Genomic DNA, 22,712 nt, shown 5'->3' on the forward strand with positions numbered 1-22,712 from the left:
CTGACCCCAGACAGGTGAGGGCAGCACTCTTACACTATAAGACAGACCTGACCCCAGACAGGTGAGGGGCGCACTCTTACATTATAAGACAGACCTGACCGCAGACAGGTGAGGGGCAGCACTCTTACACTATAAGACAGACCTGATCCCAGGGGTTGCACTCTTACACTATAAGACAGACCTGACCCCAGACAGGTGAGGGCAGCACTCTTACACTATAAGACAGACCTGACCCCAGACAGGTGAGGGGCAGCACTCTTACACTATAAGACAGACCTGTCCCTAGACAAATGAGGGCAGCACTCTTACACTATAGGACAGACCTGTCCCCAGACAGGTGAGGGGCCACTCTTACACTATAAGACAGACCTGTCCCCAGACAGGTAAGGGCAGCACTCTTACACTATAAGACAGACCTGACCCCAGACAGGTGAGGGGCGCACTCTTACACTATAGGACAGACCTGTCCCCAGACAGGTGAGGGCAGCACTCTTACACTATAAGACAGACCTGTCCCCAGACAGGTGAGGGCAGCACTCTTACACTATAAGACAGACCTGACCCCAGACAGGTGAGGGCAGCACTCTTACACTATAGGACAGACCTGTCCCCAGACAGGTGAGGGGCGCACTCTTACACTATAAGACAGACCTGTCCCCAGACAGGTGAGGACAGCACTCTTACACTATAAGACAGACCTGTCCCCAGACAGGTGAGGGCAGCACTCTTACACTATAGGACAGATCTGACCCCAGACAGGTGAGGGCAGCACTCTTACACTGTAAGACAGACCTGTCCCCAGACAGGTGAGGGCAGCACTCTTACACTATAGGACAGACCTGACCCCAGACAGGTGAGGGGCGCACTCTTACACTATAAGACAGACCTGTCCCCAGACAGGTGAGGGCAGCACTCTTACACTATAAGACAGACCTGTCCCCAGACAGGTGAGGACAGCACTCTTACACTATAGGACAGACCTGACCCCAGACAGGAGAGGGGCAGCACTCTTACACTATAAGACAGACCTGACCCCAGACAGGTGAGGGGCAGCACTCTTACACTGTAAGACAGACCTGTCCCCAGACAGGTGAGGGCAGCACTCTTACACTATAGGACAGACCTGACCCCAGACAGGTGAGGGCAGCACTCTTACACTATAAGACAGACCTGACCCCAGACAGGTGAGGGGCGCACTCTTACATTATAAGACAGACCTGACCCCAGACAGGTGAGGGGCAGCACTCTTACACTATAGGACAGACCTGTCCCCAGACAGGTGAGGGCCGCACTCTTACACTATAAGACAGACCTGACCCCAGACAGGTGAGGGGCAGCACTCTTACACTATAAGACAGACCTGACCCCAGACAGGTGAGGGCAGCACTCTTACACTATAAGACATACCTGACCCCAGACAGGTGAGGGCAGCACTCTTACACTATAAGACAGACCTGACCCCAGACAGGTGAGGGCAGCACTCTTACACTATAAGACAGACCTGACCCCAGACAGGTGAGGGCAGCACTCTTACACTATAAGACAGACCTGACCCCAGACAGGTGAGGGCAGCACTCTTACACTATAAGACAGACCTGACCCCAGACAGGTGAGGGCAGCACTCTTACACTATAAGACAGACCTGACCCCAGACAGGTGAGGGGCGCACTCTTACACTATAGGACAGACCTGTCCCCAGACAGGTGAGGGCAGCACTCTTACACTATAAGACAGACCTGACCCCAGACAGGTGAGGGCAGCACTCTTACACTATAAGACAGACCTGACCCCAGACAGGTGAGGGCAGCACTCTTACACTATAAGACAGACCTGACCCCAGACAGGTGAGGGGCGCACTCTTACACTATAGGACAGACCTGATCCCAGGGGTTGCACTTTTACTCTGTAAGACAGAACTGACTCTCAAACAACCACTATAACATAATTTTGTTTGCAGGACCATCGATTCTCTCTATGAGGAGTTGGTCACTGAGGGTCTTCTTATCAAACCAAAGCCAGTGAAGCTCTCAGATTTTGTGGGTAAGGTCCAGTCCCAATGTGAAGCCCGAAGCTGCAGCCAGCAAACCCCGAACCCACTTGTGTGCACCAACCATGACACTTCTTTGTGTTCCCTGCAGGTGAATACTGTTACCTGGGTACCACCTTGCGCCAGGCAGATATAGAGCCGATGCCATCACTCAATGACGTCAAGCAGCTGCTCACCCTGTATGGAATCCTTCCCCTGGGTGAGTGCAGACCCCGGAGATGTTTAATAGGACAGACACAGATACATACACAGGCCAGCATTTACTCAACGGCTATTCCATGAGACACCATATACTGTAGCACCGAAAGACACCTTGTGATCCATTCAACTGAATGTACACTAAGGTGTCTTATAAATAGCACTGTGTAATATATATACTGGGAAAAACATTGATATTGGGACATCTGTATATAACATAGTAATATATATAGGTACACACATACTTAGTTAAGATATGGTGGGTAAAAAAAGTGACAAAAACTCTCCACAATAAAGCATATAGCAAATGGAAATATTACTGTATGATCATGTGCATGTCTTGGACAGGTCTGCAACCCCGCCTTTCACCATTATCACCCAGCACTTCCACTGCAGCAAGGGATTCTGGGAAATGACATGAAAATGAGCACACCGTGCCACCTTTTGCTTCAAAACCATATAATATGGTCCCCTATAAGCTTATGCTTGCTGCGTTTCACAGCCTGGGTTAAGATGCATAGCCAGTAAACCCACCCACAGACAGCCAGCCGTTTCGACCGTAATGGGTCTCACACTAATGAGGTTGGTTACACTGGCTTTGCCAAAAGAAGCATGGGATAGGTTTCACCATACTTAGTTAAGTTATGGTGGGTAAAAAAAGTGACAAAAACCCTCCACAGTAAAGCATATAGCAAATGGAAATATTACTGTGTGCTCATTTGCATGTTTTACAAAAAACATCTCTTGCTTTATCCATTGTAACATCGCCGGAAGAAGAGATCAGTGTATCTTGAAATCTCGCACGAATAAAAGCATTTCGTTAGCCACAGAACGATATTGTCTATTCGTTTTTTATTATATATATATATATTCAACAACTAATAGGCGATACCGTTCTGTGGCTAACTAAATGCATTATTTTTGTGTGAGCTTTCGAGATACACTGATCTCTTCTTCCGGCGGTGTTACAATGGATAAACCAAGAAAGGTTTTTACTTAAATACGTGCATCCTGGAATGTGATCTGTGACTGAAGCCTATTCCTCCCCCTGTGTGTAGATGCGATTTATGACTTAAGGTGTTAAATGGTGCCTGAATGTTAGTGATGTAAGAGTATATGTTATGTATGTGTGTGTAAATATAAATTTGTAAAGCCCCCACAGTGTATACAGTGCTTTACAAAAGGTGTGTGTGTGTGGGAGTGTATACCAATGATGTGGGTAGGTGTAGAAATGTAAGAGGGTGTTGCATTACTATTAATGTGTGTAGATACTATGTGGTCCCTGTTGGTATATAGGGATAGAATTACATTGTACATATGTATGTGCAGGAGACAGCTGTGTGTGCATTCATATAGCGCAGTATGTATAGACATGGCCTTTAGCACTCATGGGAAGAGCGTTCTCTTGTGTCAGGGTAGTGACTCATAAAACTGTTTAAAACACTCATAAAACATTCTGTTTAGGCCATTGCTAAGTGTCCCGAACAATTGCATAAATTTGTATTCATGCAACCGTTTCTCTTTCGGTGTTCTAAGATTACCTCTGAGTATGGCCACCTTCAGATCGTTCATCTTATGGCCAGAGTCAGAGAAATGTTCGCCGACAGGACTGTCTCTTGTTCCGCGTGTGATGCTGTGGCGATGCAGATCCATTCCTCTTGTTTAGCCCCTGTCCTGTCTCACCTACGTATGTGGTAGCAGCCCCCTGGGCATTTCATGCACATGATGAGGTACACGACATTGCTGGAGGAACAGGTGAACCTTCCTCTGATTTTGTATTCCTGATTCCTGTGTGGTATTTGTATTGTGTCCGCTGTGTGGAGCATTGCTCAGGTTTTTCATCTTGCGTCCTGGCATGGTCTTGTTCCGCATTCAGTTGTATTGTTGGATACCTTACTTCTCATCATCATTTTCTTGAGATTGAGGTTGTTTTAGGGAAGACCTGTTGCAGTCTTGTATCTTCCTGGAGAATGGGTTGTCGTTCCCTGGCGATCTTGCGTAGGGCTTCTAGGTGTGGGTTATATGTGACCAACAAAGGTGGCCCTGTAGGGTATCTGATGGGATACAATGTTTGACATACTGACAAATTGAATTTCATTATAAAGAAATCACAAACATCAGACATGTTGATACATTTCCTACTGTATATTTGATTGTCATAATATGGATACATTCAATTGTGGGAAAGCAGCGGGCACTCGTAGAATTGGATACCCCATCATCTTCAGGCATCACACAACGTATCCAGGAAGATAGACACTGTGTGAACCTATTTCCTGTATACACGGGGAAAGCAGTTTAGAGACGGGTGTGATGACATGCACTGAGAATACCGTGTGTGTTATGGTCCTTCCCGTAGCCTCCGTGGGATCAGTTCAGATGGGCGCACACATGTTCCTTACTGCTGGGTTTTGGATCTCTCCTCCCGCTTGGTTTAACACGTGTGGGATGGATTGTGCGGGGTTGCAGGACGGGTCAGGTGTGGGCGGGATGTTTTCTTTTATAAGGGAGCACGTCTTGGCCATGCTACCCGGCAGGCTTGACAGCTGTGAGGGGAAATGGGGGGGTGGGAGTAGATAATGAGAGGCAGATGTGACTCTGGTGTCGGCGAGGATCGTGCAGCTAATAAACGCAGGACGCCAAGCGTGTCAGGAATTTATCATATCACATTCTGAGACTTGGGTGCAGTCCTGCTCCTGTGTGTTATTCAATGTGTATGTACAGATATCCTCTCAACATTTCAGAGAGGGACAGACTAATATTTATTAGTAGTAATTAAATGGAGGCAAAAGAGTTCTGTTGATTGGAAAGAAGATTGGGCCTTTATTTTCTCTGTCAGCAAAAGTGCCAGAGAAGGAGGAGGTGAGGGACGTGGTTTTAGGGACAGTAAGGGGGTACAGCTGGGGTGTAAGTCTTCTCTTTTGGCTTTAATGTGGTAATTAATTAATAAGGTAATATTAGCAAAATGAATCAAAGACAATCGACACCCGGAAGCACATATAAACAGTGATCTTTGCAGAGGCGAAAGAGGATTATTCCTGAAACAGCAGAATGACCTCAGAGAAAGCACAGACAGACCTTTTAAATCATGCCAGCAGCGAAACAGTTTCAACCCAAAGCAAGGACCACGTGAGCCTCAAACGCAGCCCTGATTCTGTGAAACCGATGCTCGTTGGCCTCTCCAGGGCTTCATTAGCATGCCGGGGCAATTATTAATCTGGGAGTGAAGTCATGAGTTGATATTGGAGGACAGAGCTCCGATCTGGTGACCGGCTGCGATATTTGGAACATGTCCCGTTCTCTAGCTCTTCACCTGAAGGGACAGGCTGGGGGTGAATTTGTATATAGTGTCAGTACAAGGGGTTAATACCGAAGCCCCCCGCACATGGTTTTGGTGGGGAGTATGATATGGGATATGATGCCTCTCGTTTCTGGTGCTTCAGGTTCCGAGACGGTGCACGAGAAGGCACCGCTGGTGAAGACGCTCCTCATGGCAGGACCGTCGGGCGTGGGGAAGAAGATGCTGGTAAATGCCCTCTGCACCGAGACTGGAGCCAACCTGTTCAACTTGTCGGCTGGCAACATTGCAAGCAAGTACCCCGGCAAGAGCGGGCTGAAGATGATGCTCCACATGGTACTCAAGGTGTGTCTGGCGGTGATAAGTGGTGTGCATTGCACACTTGCGCAGTTCCGTGCATTATTTACGTTTATGCACACAGCAGGGGCAGAGGCAGTGCCAGCCTCCCTCTCCCACGCACACACTGCCAAACCTGGCATTTAAAGACTTCACAGGTTTAGACTGGACAGTAACAATGCCAGCTTTATCATCACACACTGCATTGAAATACAGCACCGGTACACAAGAGGCAGCAGCAGTGCCAGCCTTCCTTTCACATACTGCCAAACCTGGCATTAAAACACAGCCTTACCCGGACACTGCCGAACCTGCCATTTATACACAGCACACTTGCACCATGGGCAGCGGCTGTGCCACCCTTCCCCTCGCAGACAAATCTAACAGATCCAGTACATGTAAGGGACGGACAGTATCAGCATTATCCTCACAGCCACAACACGCGCTCTGCTTTGCCAGGTTCTCTTGTCATACTCCCCCGCACAGCATGGGCAGCGCCAACTTCTGTCTCCCACACACTGCACTGCCGAACCCATTCAATACCGGTCAGGTGCCATGCTTTTACTAAGGTCTCCCGGCTGCAAAACCCAGGCAAAAGAACAGCACAAGATGTATCTAAGGAAAGAATCCCACAATCCCCATTTTCAATGGGATTGTCTGATGAATCTGGTGTTGTTTTTTTGGCTCTGTAATACAAAGGTTCCGATCCACAGAGCTACACACTGTTAACTCTGGGCCCATAACATCACCTAAAACAGAAACGGACCTTATGTCTCCTGTGGTTAATAAATAGCCACAAAGCTAATTACATGCAAAACCCGCGGCCGCTGTGTATGTATGTATATATGTATGTATGTCTTTATTTATATAGCGCCATTCATGTACATGGTGCTTCACAGCAGTAATTCACGTGACAATCATATAAATAACAAATAATACATTATCTCATCTCAATATCCCATCGGCATAGGCTGAACGTCATGCTAATTTGAATATGCAAAGTATGTCAATTATTCAAATGAGCATGTTTCCCAGGCATCTGTGGTGTGTTTACAGGTATCTCTCCACATGTTGTACAGAGAAGTCTTTGGGGGGGTATGTAAGTACTTTATCACAGTACTCTCTCTCTCTCTCTCCCTCTCCGTACCTCCGTCTCCAGAAAACAGCCCACGGTGTGGATGGGAGTGTAGCCACGTTTTGGTCAGATTTAATAAACGTAACGTTTCACATAATGGCCGCTTTCCAAATCCCCCGCGGCCCAATAGGAGGCCGTGACATCAGGTCTGCTTCCTATTGGCCTACGTGACACAAGAGCTTTAAACTTGCAGGAGATCCGTCCCCCCCTTTCCCCCTTTCGGAGGTCTGTATCTTTGGAAGCAGGGGGTCCCCGGAGCTGAAAATAACGGGGTCCCGCTCCGGAGACCCCCTGATTCAATCCTACGTATAAAATAAATAATAAGAAGAAAACCCCGGCTTGGGTTGCTCGCTCGCTCAGTATTGCGTTATTGACCTTGGAGTATATGTGTGACGTTGTCACTTAATGCAGCTTTGTGGCTCTGGGTCAAAGTGTGGTACTGTACATAACTGAGACCCGAAGAGGTCGGTTCTTATAAAGAGGGCTATCCTTATAACACGAATCGCATTAATAAAAAGGGCACGTCTGGGCCATGAAGATATGTGCTGTGCTTATATCCCTTATAATCAAAGGAGCATTGAGGAGGTGTTCTTGAAGCTTGAAGCTCTCGTACTAACGATTCCTCCCATGTGCCGGACCCGGGGGAGAGAGGGGTAGGGGGGGGGGCGGGGAGGGGGGTTTATTTAAGGTCAGTTTTGCCAACTGCAAACATTTTGTGATAATTAATTAGCCAAACACAGAACGGAGCAGCTGTGCATTTCATCATCAGCAAAACCTGCGCTTGATTAATTATCTGCCGGGGTAGAATGTGATTGCAAAGTAAGACGCTACAGGCAGGAGGGGCAGTGACATCATCCGGGTGATGGAGGTCGGGGGTCAGAGTCGGGGGAATAAAACAGATATAATTAGGTATACCCAAAAATATGCAGCAAATCTGAGATGAATTAAGGGGTAAATTCAATATGCCGAAGCGGCCGATTAGACGCCAGTGGGGAATTTTGGCCCGAACGGCTGTTTAGGCATCTATAGAATTTACCCCCTAAGTGAAGATAACATCACAGCAGCCGCGGTAGAGGAGGGCTAACCCCTCGTACCCCTGCAGGGGCTGCGGAGCAATGTGTAAGGACCAGCAGCAAAGGGGTGAAAATGTATACAAGGCTGTGCGCCCTATTTACTAAGCAGCGCTACGCCGTAAGATACACTGCAGCGTTGGGAGGCGTGGCGGATTTACGTGTAAGCTAAATAAGATGCTGTTTAGGGCCTCGCAATTTAAGGGGCCTCCAAATACCATGATCTTTTTATTTTAGTATTATTTTTTTACCTATAATATATTTGAGGGCCCCCCGTAACTCCAGATGCTGATGATAACCTTATTAGAGAAATAAATCCGTTCCATCTCTGTAGCTCGGAAAATGATCCCGATAAAGAACGTTTTTTTGTCATCAAGACCTGTATAATATCATCGTCCGGGATGAGATTCGCTTGGCTTTCCCCAACATTATTTTTAAGTTTGATGATGACCAATTGCTCAGGAGAAAGGTCTTTTTTCTAGGCTAAAAAAAAAGCTAAGAACGCGGCAAGAAAACAAAGAGATAAGATGCGTAGCATTATCATTTGATGATATCATCGATACATTTGTTTTCCACGAATCAAGAAAAAAAGGTTTTACAATTTTCCTTTTAGTCCGTTTACAATCACGTTATTCTCTGTCATGGAACAGTCTGTCCGTGTAATTATTCAAATACAAATCTTTCATTTCTATTGATCATTCTTTCTACAGTTGCGTTTGAACATTTTTTGTAGGTGCCCGTCTTTACCATAGTTTGGGGCCTCCTGAACTCTTAATCCGGCACTGGCCGGAAGACACCCATTGTCCATTTAATTGAAGTCACTTGAGTGGCCAGAAAAGTGCCTTCTGGTGGCAGAAGGCGTCTTATGGAATAACACTGCTTAGTACATATATCTCTGTTGAGATATATATATATTGTAGCTGTGTATATAGGCAGTCCTCGCCTTTACGACACAATGCGTCCCGCAAACCCACGTCAGAGATGGGACCCATGTTAACTGGTGGCGGTTTCCGTTGGATACGCGAAAACCGCGGCGGATAATGATTTTTTTAGACTGCTCTATGCACCGTCGGAAAACGCTACTGACGGAAAGCGAAACGTTGTAAAGCGAGGACAGCCTGTATATGTGATTGGAACTATGTAGCTATAACTGTGTGACTACGTTTGTATATGTGTAACTATAACCGTCTTACTCATTATATACATGTGACTAACTTTGAGTTATTAAGTGTGTTATTGTAACTATAGCTGTCTGTAATTGTGTTTGTGTGACTGTAACCATTACAGTCTGATTGACACGTGTGTATATATATGTGTGTGTGTTTGTGTGTGTATATAAACAAGTTGTTTGTAATGATGTGTATGTGTAACTAACTATATACATCTGTAACTATGTATATACAGAATGTCACCGCTGGCCGTCGTTGTGTAACTATGTTTATTGTTGGCTGATTCTACGTGACTGTCTGTATACATGTACTGTAGTTGTATCATTAGGTTGTTAGACTGTGACTGTATCCATGTAAGAACCTGGTATGTGCCGCAGAACACAGGGACAGAGCAGTGATGTAACAGTGACCCATGCAGCTCAGAGATCAGAGCAGTGTACTGGTGTGAAGGGAAGACGTCCTCTAGTGGTGGCTGCAGTGAACAGCATGCTGGGAAAGCTGCTATGGAATACATGTGAATAACGTATGGGTGTGATAGAATATCAAATTATGTTTATACACACCCTCCAACTGTGCCCATTTTGCAGGTACACCACATGTGGTTGGCTCCTGAAAGACCAGCTGTACATATAACAGAACGTTTTTTGTGAGTGGCATAGGTTATGGGACCTCCATAGGGATTGCTTGAAAGTACCTCCATCCAGCAGGAATAGAGGAACAGCAGTGGTACCTACATCATACCCACAAAATGTTGGAGGGTCTGACTTATATTCTCTGTTTGTCTGTTACATTGGTGAATCTGCCTTCCCAGTGACTGGAAGAAGCAGTAACATACAGAATACAATCACTGCCTTGTGTTTGACATTGTGTATGTTGTGTATATGCTCATTCTTCGGAGTACTGTTTACAACAGGTGGGGCTCAACTCCAGTCCTCAAGATGCCCCAACAGGTCAGGATTTGAGGATATCCCAACTTCAGCACAGGTGGCTCAATCAGGGGCTCGGTCGCAGACTGAGCCTCTGATTGAGCCACCTGTGCTGAAGCGGGGACTGATTGAGCCACCTGTGCTGAAGCTGGGATATCCTGATATCCTTGACCTGTTGGGGGGTCTTGAAGACTGGAGTTGAGCCCCCCTGGTTTACATAGTTACATGAAGTGTTGTATAAATGGTTGAAGATATGAAAAGGTCTCTCTGCACCCAAAACCTTTTAAAAAAAGCAAAAAAAGGATTACAGTCTTGAGGGGTATACAAAAACGCGATGCTAACGTAAGTGCACACAGCCAAATAGACTAATACAATATAGTCATTGCATCCTGATGCAGGTCTCGGACAAGACTGAAATGTTGACTTTGCACTAAAAATGTGCGTTTTCTTCTGCTACTTATTTTTGCCTGGGTGTGCTATTGTTCTCGTCTCTGATCTATCTCAAACTAAATAAGGATAATTTAGGGCACCGTGTGGGGTGGGGGAGTCCTTGATCTGCCCCTCCATGTCCCAGGCTCTGGTCTCATGCCCTCTCCCTGCGTGTCCCCTGCAGGTGGCTCGCCAGCTGCAGCCGTCAGTCATCTGGATCGGAGACACGGAGAAAACCTTTTACAAGAAAGTGCCAAAGAACGAGAAGCAGGTAACGGGCCCCGTCAGAACCCAGCATGCTGGTTCTGCTTCACAAGTTTACTGCCCTCTGGTGTTAGAGGATTAAAACTGACCCAGCGAAATGTAAATACTTATTCTAAAGAATATTATAAGAAGAACCATCTAATAAGGACACCGTACAGGCCAAGCGCGCTCCTGCTTATGAGGGAAATCCACACAAATCAGCACAATACCTCCTTTTAATTACATCTCAAAGCTCTAATGTAACCTTCTTATGAAAGGTACCTTGTTATAAGAACAACCCCCTTATAAGAGCATCTCCTCTCTGCACTGACTTGCCCATTCCTGTTTGGGGTAATTTATTCTTGTTTCAAAGCGTTAGAGATACGTACGTCTTTTATACTATTTATCCATCACTGGTCAGTGAGACAACAACACAGCATAACGTCAGCCTGTCTCCTGATATTCCATTACTTTCTCTCCCAATCTATCCTCTCTCTCACTCTTCCCCTCTCCTTTTCTTTTTTTGTCTGTCTTTTTTTTAAACTCTTTTTCCTCCCCCTCCCCTCTCTCTCTCTCCCCATCTTTCTCTACCTCCCTCCCCTCTTGCTCTCTCCCCTATCTCTCACTCTCTCCCTCCCTCTCGCTCTCTTTTCCCCCTCACCTCTCTCTCCTTTCTCTCGCCCTCTCTCTTTTTCACTACCCCCCCTCTCTCTCCATCTCTCTCCACACTTGTAGTTGGACCCCAAGCGTCTGAAGAAGAGCCTTCCAAATGTCCTGAAATCCCTAAAGCCAGAGGATCGGGTTCTGTTTGTGGGGACCAGCCTGAGGCCATTCGATGCTGAGATCAAACCCTTCTGTAAAATGTACAATAAGATCATCCTGATCCCCAGGCCAGACTACGCAGCACGGCTAGGTGAGCAGAGCCCCCAAACCGGTGTGCTGTGCTAATCCATCTCCCATCCTATTTTCTTTTTCTGTCCCTCTCTTTCTCCCCATGTCCCTCTCTTTCTCCTTCCCATGTCCCTCTTTCTCCCACCCCTCTCCCCATGTCCCTCTCTCTCTCTGCCTCCCCTCTCCCTATGTCCCTCTCTCTCTCTGCCTCCCCTCTCCCTATGTCCCTCTCTCTCTCTGCCTCCGATCTCCCTATGTCCCTCTCTCTCTCTGCCTCCCCTCTCCCTATGTCCCTCTCTCTCTCTGCCTCCCCTCTCCCTATGTCCCTCTCTCTCTCTGCCTCCCCTCTCCCTATGTCCCTCTCTCTCTGCCTCCCCTCTCCCTATGTCCCTCTCTCTCTCTGCCTCCCCTTTCCCTATGTCCCTCTCTCTCTCTGCCTCCCCTCTCCCTATGTCCCTCTCTCTCTCTGCCTCCCCTCTCCCTATGTCCCTCTCTCTCTCTGCCTCCCCTCTCCCTATGTCCCTCTCTCTCTCTGCCTCCCCTCTCCCTATGTCCCTCTCTCTCTGCCTCTCCTCAGTTCTGTGGAAGCACCTGATCACTCTGCGAGGCGGCAGTGTCAGCAGCTCCCTGAATGTCAGCGCTCTGGCTAAGATCACAGATGGTTTCACCCCGGGTCACATGATGCAGGCGGTGGAGGGGGTGCTGAGCGAGAGGAGGGTCAAGCAGATCCCCCGCAAGCCGCTGACGGCAACTGAGTTCCTGGGTGCACTTTCCAGACAGGAGCCAGTGTACAAGGAGGAGGAGGAGGCATTCAAGGTGAACCTCTGCTTACAATCTCCGACCCCTACTCAGTATAGTAGAAGTGGAGTAACATGTATATGACTCATTCACTGAATAGTCACCGTATTGAGTAGGGCCGGAGTGGCCAACTCCAGTCCTCAAGGGCCACCAACAGGTCAGGTTTTAAGGATATCCCTACTTCAGTGTTAGTGGCTCAGTTAACACCGAGCCACTGATTGAGGCACCTGTGCTGAAGCAGGGATATCCTGTTGGTGGCCCTTGAGGACTGGTGTTGACCACCCCTGGAGTAGGGGGTCTCTATCTGCTTTCTCTTTGTCTCTCTGTCCTTCTTTCTTTCTGTCCATCCCAGTGTCCTCTCTCTCTCTCTTCCTCTCTCATTCTCTCTCCCTCCCCATGTTCTTCTTTCCCTCTCTATCCATCTTTATATCCCTTCCTATCCATCGTCCTCGCTGTCTTTTTCTCTCTCCCTCCCTCCTTCTCATAATAGTCCTTCTTCATTGTGCTGGAAGGTCCCATCCCTGTATTGGAGAGGGCTCCAGTCCCATTCATTTGAATAGAGCTGATCTTTTCGCCAGTGCAGGGAAGCAGCTCCCCAGCTTATTGATTTAAGGGCCCGAGAGAGAGAGGGAGAGAGGCCCCCAGTGCTCTAACAGAAGCCTCTTCTCCCCCCTCCTGCCTCTGTTTGCGGTCACAGGACTGGTACTCAAAAACACCTCTAGGAAAGAAGAGGAGCAAATCACTGCATGTCGGAGAGGACGAGGCAGGGAACGAAAAAGGAAAGCGGAAAGGAGAGAAGAAAGGGCGGAAAAAGGGGAAGAAGAAGAAGAAGAAGTAGATTTACCCTCCTGGCTCTGTGCGGGACGAGGTGGATTTGAACCTGAGCCGCCTACTCTTCCTCACAATGTCACTGGGTATTCGGGGGGGGGGGGGGGGGAGGGGTGTTAAACGTCTGCCGCCAGATACAGAATTTGTACCGTTCTCGGCCTTAGCGCATTTTCGGACTGAACACTAAGTTTAGGACAATGGCAAGAATTATGAGGGGGGGGGAAGGGATTAAATAAAAGTGTTCCAGAGAGATGCAGCCCCAGCGGACTTGTACAGCTGGAGAGATGGGATGTTTGTGTGTACGTACGTATATAGGGTCTGTATTCACGAAGCTCAGATAAGGGCTATCAAACGCGATCAGGCGTTAAGTGCCATTGACTTGAATGGCAGGTAATGCAGACCGAGTTTCCGATAACCGTTTTGAATTTCTTCCTATGGCCCATGTTTGCTAAGCAGGGCTATTCCATAAGGCACCTTACAGTCCAATTAAATGAGTGTCTTCTGGAGCTAGGAGGTCTCTTGTGGAATAGCGCTGCTTAGTACATATGTGTATGTATTTGCATCTATATACTAGCGTTTATCATCATGTATCTATGAGTATATCTGTTTTCTATGTACAAGTGCGTGCGACTGTTTCGGTGTACGTGTGTGAACTCGATCACCCTCCAAATGATTCTTAATAAATTATCTGCAGCTCATTAATTCTGTTCGTTCAGTTCGTGTCTCACACTAAGCACAGGATGGGCAGCATGTGGGGTGGGGGTTAGTGAAATTGCAGCCGGTGCTTCATAGCGGGATGGAGGTGCAGTGACAGCTGTGTGTGTGTGTGGAGGACAGGCAGCAGAGGTATAGCTGGAGTTGCTGTATAGAAGGGGTGCAGTGACAGCTGTGTGTGTGTGGAGGACAGGCAGCAGAGGTTTAGCTGGGGCTGCTGGATAGGAGAGGTGCAGTGACAGCTGTGTGTGTGTGAGGAGGACAGGCAGCAGAGGTATAGCTGGGGCTGCTGGATAGGAGAGGTGCAGTGACAGCTGTGTGTGTGGGAAGGACAGGCAGCAGAGGTATAGCTGGAGTTGCTGTATAGAAGGGGTGCAGTGACAGCTGTGTGTGTGTGGAGGACAGGCAGCAGAGGTATAGCTGGGGCTGCTGGATAGGAGAGGTGCAGTGACAGCTGTGTGTGTGTGAGGAGGACAGGCAGCAGAGGTATAGCTGGGGCTGCTGGATAGGAGAGGTGCAGTGACAGCTGTGTGTGTGTGTGGAGGACAGGCAGCAGAGGTATAGTTGGGGCTGCTGGATAGAAGGAGTGCAGTGACAGCTGTGTGTGTGTGAGGAGGACTGGCAGCAGAGGTATAGCTGGGGCTGCTGGATAGGAGAGGTGCAGTGACAGCTGTGTGTGTGAGGAGGACAGGCAGCAGAGGTATAGCTGGGGCTGCTATATAGAAGGGGTGCAGTGACAGCTGTGTGTGTGTGGAGGACAGGCAGCAGAGGTATAGCTGGGGCTGCTGGATAGGAGAGGTGCAGTGACAGCTGTGTGTGTGTGGAGGACAGGCAGCAGAGGTATAGCTGGGGCTGCTGGATAGAAGGGGTGCAGTGACAGCTGTGTGTGTGTGTGGAGGACAGGCAGCAGAGGTATAGCTGGGGCTGCTGGATAGGAGAGGTGCAGTGACAGCTGTGTGTGTGTGTGGAGGACAGGCAGCAGAGGTATAGCTGGGGCTGCTGGATAGGAGAGGTGCAGTGACAGCTGTGTGTGTGTGTGGAGGACAGGCAGCAGAGGTATAGCTGGGGCTGCTGGATAGGAGAGGTGCAGTGACAGCTGTGTGTGTGTGTGGAGGACAGGCAGCAGAGGTATAGCTGGGGCTGCTGGATAGGAGAGGTGCAGTGACAGCTGTTTGTGTGTGGGGAGGACAGGCAGCAGAGGTATAACGGGCTGCTGGATAGGAGGGGTGCAGTGACAGCTGTGTGTGTGGGGAGGACAGGCAGCAGAGGTATAACAGGGGCTGCTGGATAGAAGGGGTGCAGTGACAGCTGTCTGTGTGTGGAGGACAGGCAGCAGAGGTATAGCTGGGGTTGCTGGATAGGAGGGGTGCAGTGACAGCTGTGTGTGTGTGTGGAGGACAGGCAGCAGAGGTATAGCTGGGGCTGCTGGATAGAAGGGGTGCAGTGACAGCTGTGTGTGTGTGAGGAGGACAGGCAGCAGAGGTATAGCTGGGGCTGCTGGATAGGAGGGGTGCAGTGACAGCTGTGTGTGTGTGTGTGGAGGACAGGCAGCAGAGGTATAGCTGGGGCTGCTGGATAGGAGAGGTGCAGTGACAGCTGTGTGTCTGGGGAGGACAGGCAGCAGAGGTATAGCTGGGGCTGCTGGATAGGAGAGGTGCAGTGACAGCTGTGTGTGTGTGTGGAGGACAGGCAGCAGAGGTATAGCTGGGGCTGCTGGATAGGAGAGGTGCAGTGACAGCTGTCTGTGTGTGGAGGACAGGCAGCAGAGGTATAGCTGGGGCTGCTGGATAGGAGAGGTGCAGTGACAGCTGTGTGTGTGAGGAGGACAGGCAGCAGAGGTATAGCTGGGGCTGCTGGATAGGAGGGGTGCAGTGACAGCTGTGTGTGTGTGGAGGACAGGCAGCAGAGGTATAGCTGGGGCTGCTGGATAGGAGAGGTGCAGTGACAGCTGTGTGTGTGTGGAGGACAGGCAGCAGAGGTATAGCTGGGGCTGCTGGATAGGAGAGGTGCAGTGACAGCTGTGTGTGTGTGAGGCGGACAGGCAGCAGAGGTATAGCTGGGGCTGCTGGATAGGAGAGGTGCAGTGACAGCTGTGTGTCTGGGGAGGACAGGCAGCAGAGGTATAGCTGGGGCTGCTGGATAGGAGAGGTGCAGTGACAGCTGTGTGTGTGTGTGTGGAGGACAGGCAGCAGAGGTATAGCTGGGGCTGCTGGATAGAAGGAGTGCAGTGACAGCTGTGTGTGTGTGAGGCGGACAGGCAGCAGAGGTATAGCTGGGGCTGCTGGATAGGAGAGGTGCAGTGACAGCTGTGTGTGTGAGGAGGACAGGCAGCAGAGGTATAGCTGGGGCTGCTGGATAGGAGAGGTGCAGTGACAGCTGTGTGTGTGTGGAGGACAGGCAGCAGAGGTATAGCTGGGGCTGCTGGATAGGAGAGGTGCAGTGACAGCTGTGTGTGTGTGGAGGACAGGCAGCAGAGGTATAGCTGGGGCTGCTGGATAGGAGGGGTGCAGTGACAGCTGTGTGTGTGAGGAGGACAGGCAGCAGAGGTATAGCTGGGGCTGCTGGATAGGAGGGGTGCAGTGACAGCTGTGTGTGTGTGTGGAGGACAGGCAGCAGAGGTATAGCTGGGGCTGCTGGATAGGAGAGGTGCAGTGACAGCTGTGTGTCTGGGGAGGACAGGCAGCAGAGGTATAGCTGGGGCTGCTGGATAGGAGAGGTGCAGTGACAGCTGTGTGTGTGTGGAGGACAGGCAGCAGAGGTATAGCTGGGGCTGCTGGATAGGAGAGGTGCAGTGACAGCTGTGTGTGTGTGGAGGACAGGCAGCAGAGGTATAGCTGGGGCTGCTGGATAGGAGAGGTGCAGTGACAGCTGTGTGTGTGTGAGGCGGACAGGCAGCAGAGGTATAGCTGGGGCTGCTGGATAGGAGAGGTGCAGTGACAGCTGTGTGTCTGGGGAGGACAGGCAGCAGAGGTATAGCTGGGGCTGCTGGATAGGAGAGGTGCAGTGACAGCTGTGTGTGTGTGTGTGGAGGACAGGCAGCAGAGGTATAGCTGGGGCTGCTGGATAGAAGGAGTGCAGTGACAGCTGTGTGTGTGTGAGGCGGACAGGCAGCAGAGGTATAGCTGGGGCTGCTGGATAGGAGAGGTGCAGTGACAGCTGTGTGTGTGAGGAGGACAGGCAGCAGAGGTATAGCTGGGGCTGCTGGATAGGAGAGGTGCAGTGACAGCTGTGTGTGTGAGGAGGACAGGCAGCAGAGGTATAGCTGGGGCTGCTGGATAGGAGAGGTGCAGTGACAGCTGTGTGTCTGGGGAGGACAGGCAGCAGAGGTATAGCTGGGGCTGCTGGATAGGAGAGGTGCAGTGACAGCTGTGTGTGTGTGGAGGACAGGCAGCAGAGGTATAGCTGGGGCTGCTGGATAGAAGGGGTGCAGTGACAGCTGTGTGTGTGTGAGGAGGACAGGCAGCAGAGGTATAGCTGGGGCTGCTGGATAGGAGGGGTGCAGTGACAGCTGTGTGTGTGTGTGTGGAGGACAGGCAGCAGAGGTATAGCTGGGGCTGCTGGATAGGAGAGGTGCAGTGACAGCTGTGTGTGTGAGGAGGACAGGCAGCAGAGGTATAGCTGGGGCTGCTGGATAGGAGAGGTGCAGTGACAGCTGTGTGTCTGGGGAGGACAGGCAGCAGAGGTATAGCTGGGGCTGCTGGATAGGAGAGGTGCAGTGACAGCTGTGTGTCTGGGGAGGACAGGCAGCAGAGGTATAGCTGGGGCTGCTGGATAGGAGAGGTGCAGTGACAGCTGTGTGTGTGTGTGGAGGACAGGCAGCAGAGGTATAGCTGGGGCTGCTGGATAGGAGAGGTGCAGTGACAGCTGTGTGTGTGAGGAGGACAGGCAGCAGAGGTATAGCTGGGGCTGCTGGATAGGAGGGGTGCAGTGACAGCTGTGTGTGTGTGGAGGACAGGCAGCAGAGGTATAGCTGGGGCTGCTGGATAGGAGGGGTGCAGTGACAGCTGTGTGTGTGTGTGGAGGACAGGCAGCAGAGGTATAGCTGGGGCTGCTGGATAGAAGGGGTGCAGTGACAGCTGTGTGTGTGTGGAGGACAGGCAGCAGAGGTATAGCTGGGGCTGCTGGATAGGAGAGGTGCAGTGACAGCTGTGTGTGTGAGGCGGACAGGCAGCAGAGGTATAGCTGGGGCTGCTGGATAGGAGAGGTGCAGTGACAGCTGTGTGTCTGGGGAGGACAGGCAGCAGAGGTATAGCTGGGGCTGCTGGATAGGAGAGGTGCAGTGACAGCTGTGTGTGTGAGGAGGACAGGCAGCAGAGGTATAGCTGGGGCTGCTGGATAGGAGAGGTGCAGTGACAGCTGTGTGTGTGTGTGGAGGACAGGCAGCAGAGGTATAGCTGGGGCTGCTGGATAGGAGAGGTGCAGTGACAGCTGTGTGTGTGTGTGGAGGACAGGCAGCAGAGGTATAGCTGGGGCTGCTGGATAGGAGAGGTGCAGTGACAGCTGTGTGTGTGTGGAGGACAGGCAGCAGAGGTATAGCTGGGGCTGCTGGATAGGAGAGGTGCAGTGACAGCTGTGTGTGTGTGGAGGACAGGCAGCAGAGGTATAGCTGGGGCTGCTGGATAGGAGAGGTGCAGTGACAGCTGTGTGTCTGGGGAGGACAGGCAGCAGAGGTATAGCTGGGGCTGCTGGATAGGAGAGGTGCAGTGACAGCTGTGTGTGTGTGGAGGACAGGCAGCAGAGGTATAGCTGGGGCTGCTGGATAGGAGAGGTGCAGTGACAGCTGTGTGTGTGAGGAGGACAGGCAGCAGAGGTATAGCTGGGGCTGCTGGATAGGAGAGGTGCAGTGACAGCTGTGTGTGTGTGGAGGACAGGCAGCAGAGGTATAGCTGGGGCTGCTGGATAGGAGAGGTGCAGTGACAGCTGTGTGTCTGGGGAGGACAGGCAGCAGAGGTATAGCTGGGGCTGCTGGATAGGAGAGGTGCAGTGACAGCTGTGTGTGTGTGGAGGACAGGCAGCAGAGGTATAGCTGGGGCTGCTGGATAGGAGAGGTGCAGTGACAGCTGTGTGTGTGAGGAGGACAGGCAGCAGAGGTATAGCTGGGGCTGCTGGATAGGAGAGGTGCAGTGACAGCTGTGTGTGTGTGTGGAGGACAGGCAGCAGAGGTATAGCTGGGGCTGCTGGATAGGAGAGGTGCAGTGACAGCTGTGTGTGTGTGTGGAGGACAGGCAGCAGAGGTATAGCTGGGGCTGCTGGATAGGAGAGGTGCAGTGACAGCTGTGTGTGTGTGGAGGACAGGCAGCAGAGGTATAGCTGGGGCTGCTGGATAGGAGAGGTGCAGTGACAGCTGTGTGTGTGAGGAGGACAGGCAGCAGAGGTATAGCTGGGGCTGCTGGATAGGAGAGGTGCAGTGACAGCTGTGTGTCTGGGGAGGACAGGCAGCAGAGGTATAGCTGGGGCTGCTGGATAGGAGAGGTGCAGTGACAGCTGTGTGTGTGAGGAGGACAGGCAGCAGAGGTATTGCTGGGGCTGCTGGATAGGAGGGATGCAGTGACAGCTGTGTGTCTGGGGAGGACAGGCAGCAGAGGTATAGCTGGGGCTGCTGGATATGAGAGGTGCAGTGACAGCTGTGTGTGTGTGGAGGACAGGCAGCAGAGGTATAGCTGGGGCTGCTGGATAGGAGAGGTGCAGTGACAGCTGTGTGTCTGGGGAGGACAGGCAGCAGAGGTATAGCTGGGGCTGCTGGATATGAGAGGTGCAGTGACAGCTGTGTGTGTGTGGAGGACAGGCAGCAGAGGTATAGCTGGAGCTGCTGGATAGGAGGGGTGCAGTGACAGCTGTGTGTGTGTGAGGAGGACAGGCAGCAGAGGTATAGCTGGGGCTGCTGGATAGGAGGGGTGCAGTGACAGCTGTGTGTGTGTGTGTGGAGGACAGGCAGCAGAGGTATAGCTGGGGTTGCTGGATAGGAGGGATGCAGTGACAGCTGTGTGTGTGGGGAGGACAGGCAGCAGAGGTATAGCTGGGGTTGCTGGATAGAAGGGGTGCAGTGACAGCTGTGTGTGTGTGTGAGGACGACAGAGACTTAGCATATAGACCTGGGGAAGGTAAGCAGTGCTGTGATTAGAAGCCGCTACCCCTTCCTCCCTCTCCTGCCCATGGCACAGGAAGAGCTGACACAGTGATGTATGGATACAGATGTGTCCTCATTGTTTTGTGTCCCTTGCTCTGTAATTTGGAGAGAGATGGGATGACACATTCCCCTACTCTGATAGCCCCACTAATGAGAGGGGAGGCAGGACGGGCAGGTAACAGGGAGGGCAGAAGGCATCAGGTGCTTACAGGAGGCGGCCCCAGCATATCACACACAGGAGCTCTAAGCTGTCACTGACTCCACAGCACAGTGTGAGGGGAGCTCTGAGCTATCACTGACTCCACAGCACAGTGTGAGGGGAGCTCTGAGCTATCACTGACTCCACAGCACAGTGTGAGGTGAGCACTGAGCTATCACTGACTCCACAGCACAGTGTGAGGTGAGCACTGAGCTATCACTGACTCCACAGCACAGTGTGAGGGGAGCACTGAGATATCACTGACTCCACAGCACAGTGTGAGGGGAGCTCTGAGCTGTCACTGATCCTCAGCACAGTGTGAGGGGAGCTCAGATGTCACTGACCCTCTGCACAGTGTGAGGGCAGCTCTAAGCTATCACTGACCCTTAGCACAGTGTGAGGGGAGCTGTGAGCTGTTCCTGACCCTCAGCACAGTGTGAGGGGAGCTGTGAGCAGTCACTGACCCTCAGCACAGTGTGAGGAGAGCATTGAGCAGTAACTGATCCTCAGCACAGTGTGAGGGGAGCTCTGAGCTGTCACTGATTCCACAGCATAGTGTGAGGGGCGCTCTGAGCTATCACTGACTCCACAGCACAGTGTGAGGGGAGCTCTGAGCTGTCACTGACCCTCAGCACAGTGTGAGGGGAGCTCTGAGATGTCACTGACCCTCTGCACAGTGTGAGGGCAGCTCTGAGCTATCACTGACTCCACAGCACAGTGTGAGGGGAGCACTGAGCAGTAACTGATCCTCAGCACAGTGTGAGGGGAGCTCAGATGTCACTGACCCTCTGCACAGTCTGAGGGGAGCTCTGAGCTATCACTGACTCCACAGAACAGTGTGAGGGCAGCTCTAAGCTATCACTGATCCTCAGCACAGTGTGAGGGGAGCTGTGAGCTGTCACTGACCCTCAGCACAGTGTGAGGGGAGCTGAGAGCTGTCACTGACCCTCAGCACAGTGAGGGGAGCTGTGAGCAGTCACTGACCATCAGCACAGTGAGGGGAGCTGTGAGCAGTCACTGATCCTCAGCACAGTGTGAGGGGAGCTGTGGGCAGTCACTGATCCTCAGCACAGTGTGAGGGGAGCTGTGAGCAGTCACTGACCCTCAGCACAGTGTGAGGGGAGCTGTGAGCTGACCTCAGGATACTCTTTGCTCTGTCTCCCTGTCTCTGGATGGATCAGTAATGTGTCATGTGATTCGTTCTATCTATAGGAATGACGGAGTTGCTATACAGGGACACAGTGACATACTCACTCAAGATAACACAGACAGGGACACAACTAACAGACACAGGAACTCAAAGTAACACTAACATACTAAAAGTAACAAACACAAAAGACACACTATCAAACTAACACAATCTCACAGACTTAATAACACTAACAATGTACCACACACAGACATGATTAATGAGTACCCATCCCCACGTCCGAAGAGCACGCCCACCAGTCTGCAACCCAGACAACCCCATGGGGCCCCTCTTTGTGGGGAACCTGAAGTAGTCACTGGCCACGGGGGATGAGAAAGCCGTAACTAAGCTCCTTCAAACCCGTGTCAGGCGCGTTGATACTGTCATAGAACTGACCAAAGACGACGGGCTGAAGGAGCTGTCCACACAGATCCCCGCACAGGTCCTGCTGTGGAACTAAACCGACCATCTGCAGAACTAGAGCTGCTCATTTCAGGAGTTACACTCCATGCAGCCCCCTCTGGGGTGGGACTATGAAAGCTCTCTAATAGCGTGTCTGAGACCAGATGCATTGTAAGGAGCCCCGACCCTCTCTAATAGCGCGTCTGAGATCTGATGCATTGTAAGGAACCCCAACCCTCTCTTATAGCGCGTCTGAGATCAGATGCACTGTAAGGAACCCCAACCTTCTCTAATAGCGCGTCTGAGATCAGATGCATTGTAAGGAACCCCAACCCTCTCTAATAGCGCGTCTGAGATCAGATGCATTGTAAGGAACCCCAACCCTCTCTAATAGCGCGTCTGAGATCAGGTGCATTGTAAGGAACCCCCAACCCTCTCTAATAACACGTCTGAGATCAGATCCATTGTAAGGAACCCCAACACTCTTTTATAGCGCGTCTGAGATCAGATGCATTGTAAGGAACCCCCAACACTCTCTAATAGCGCGTCTGAGATCAGATGCATTGTAAGGAGCCCCGACCCTCTCTAATAGTGCGTCTGAGATCTGATGCATTGTAAGGAACCCCAACACTCTCTTATAGCGCGTCTGAGATCAGATGCATTGTAAGGAACCCCCAACACTCTCTAATAGCGCGTCTGAGATCAGATGCATT

At 50.9% G+C, this 22,712-nt stretch overlaps 1 protein-coding gene across 1 annotated transcript in view; it reads left to right on the forward strand.

The window, feature by feature from the left end:
• The window catches only part of DRC11 (dynein regulatory complex subunit 11), a 78,362-nt gene extending 64,276 nt beyond the window's left edge, over positions 1-14,086 (forward strand). Inside the window, exons 13-19 of the mRNA XM_075607347.1 lie at positions 1,958-2,040; positions 2,139-2,246; positions 5,689-5,888; positions 10,793-10,879; positions 11,587-11,764; positions 12,320-12,558; positions 13,238-14,086. Of these exons, the coding sequence (XP_075463462.1) occupies positions 1,958-2,040; positions 2,139-2,246; positions 5,689-5,888; positions 10,793-10,879; positions 11,587-11,764; positions 12,320-12,558; positions 13,238-13,378 (1,036 nt within the window). The 3' untranslated portion in view covers positions 13,379-14,086. The remainder of the gene's footprint in view (positions 1-1,957; positions 2,041-2,138; positions 2,247-5,688; positions 5,889-10,792; positions 10,880-11,586; positions 11,765-12,319; positions 12,559-13,237) is intronic.
• The last annotated feature ends 8,626 nt before the right edge of the window (positions 14,087-22,712 follow it).

Source organism: Ascaphus truei, chromosome 7 (assembly GCF_040206685.1).
Source record: "Ascaphus truei isolate aAscTru1 chromosome 7, aAscTru1.hap1, whole genome shotgun sequence".
Lineage (NCBI taxonomy): Eukaryota > Metazoa > Chordata > Amphibia > Anura > Ascaphidae > Ascaphus > Ascaphus truei.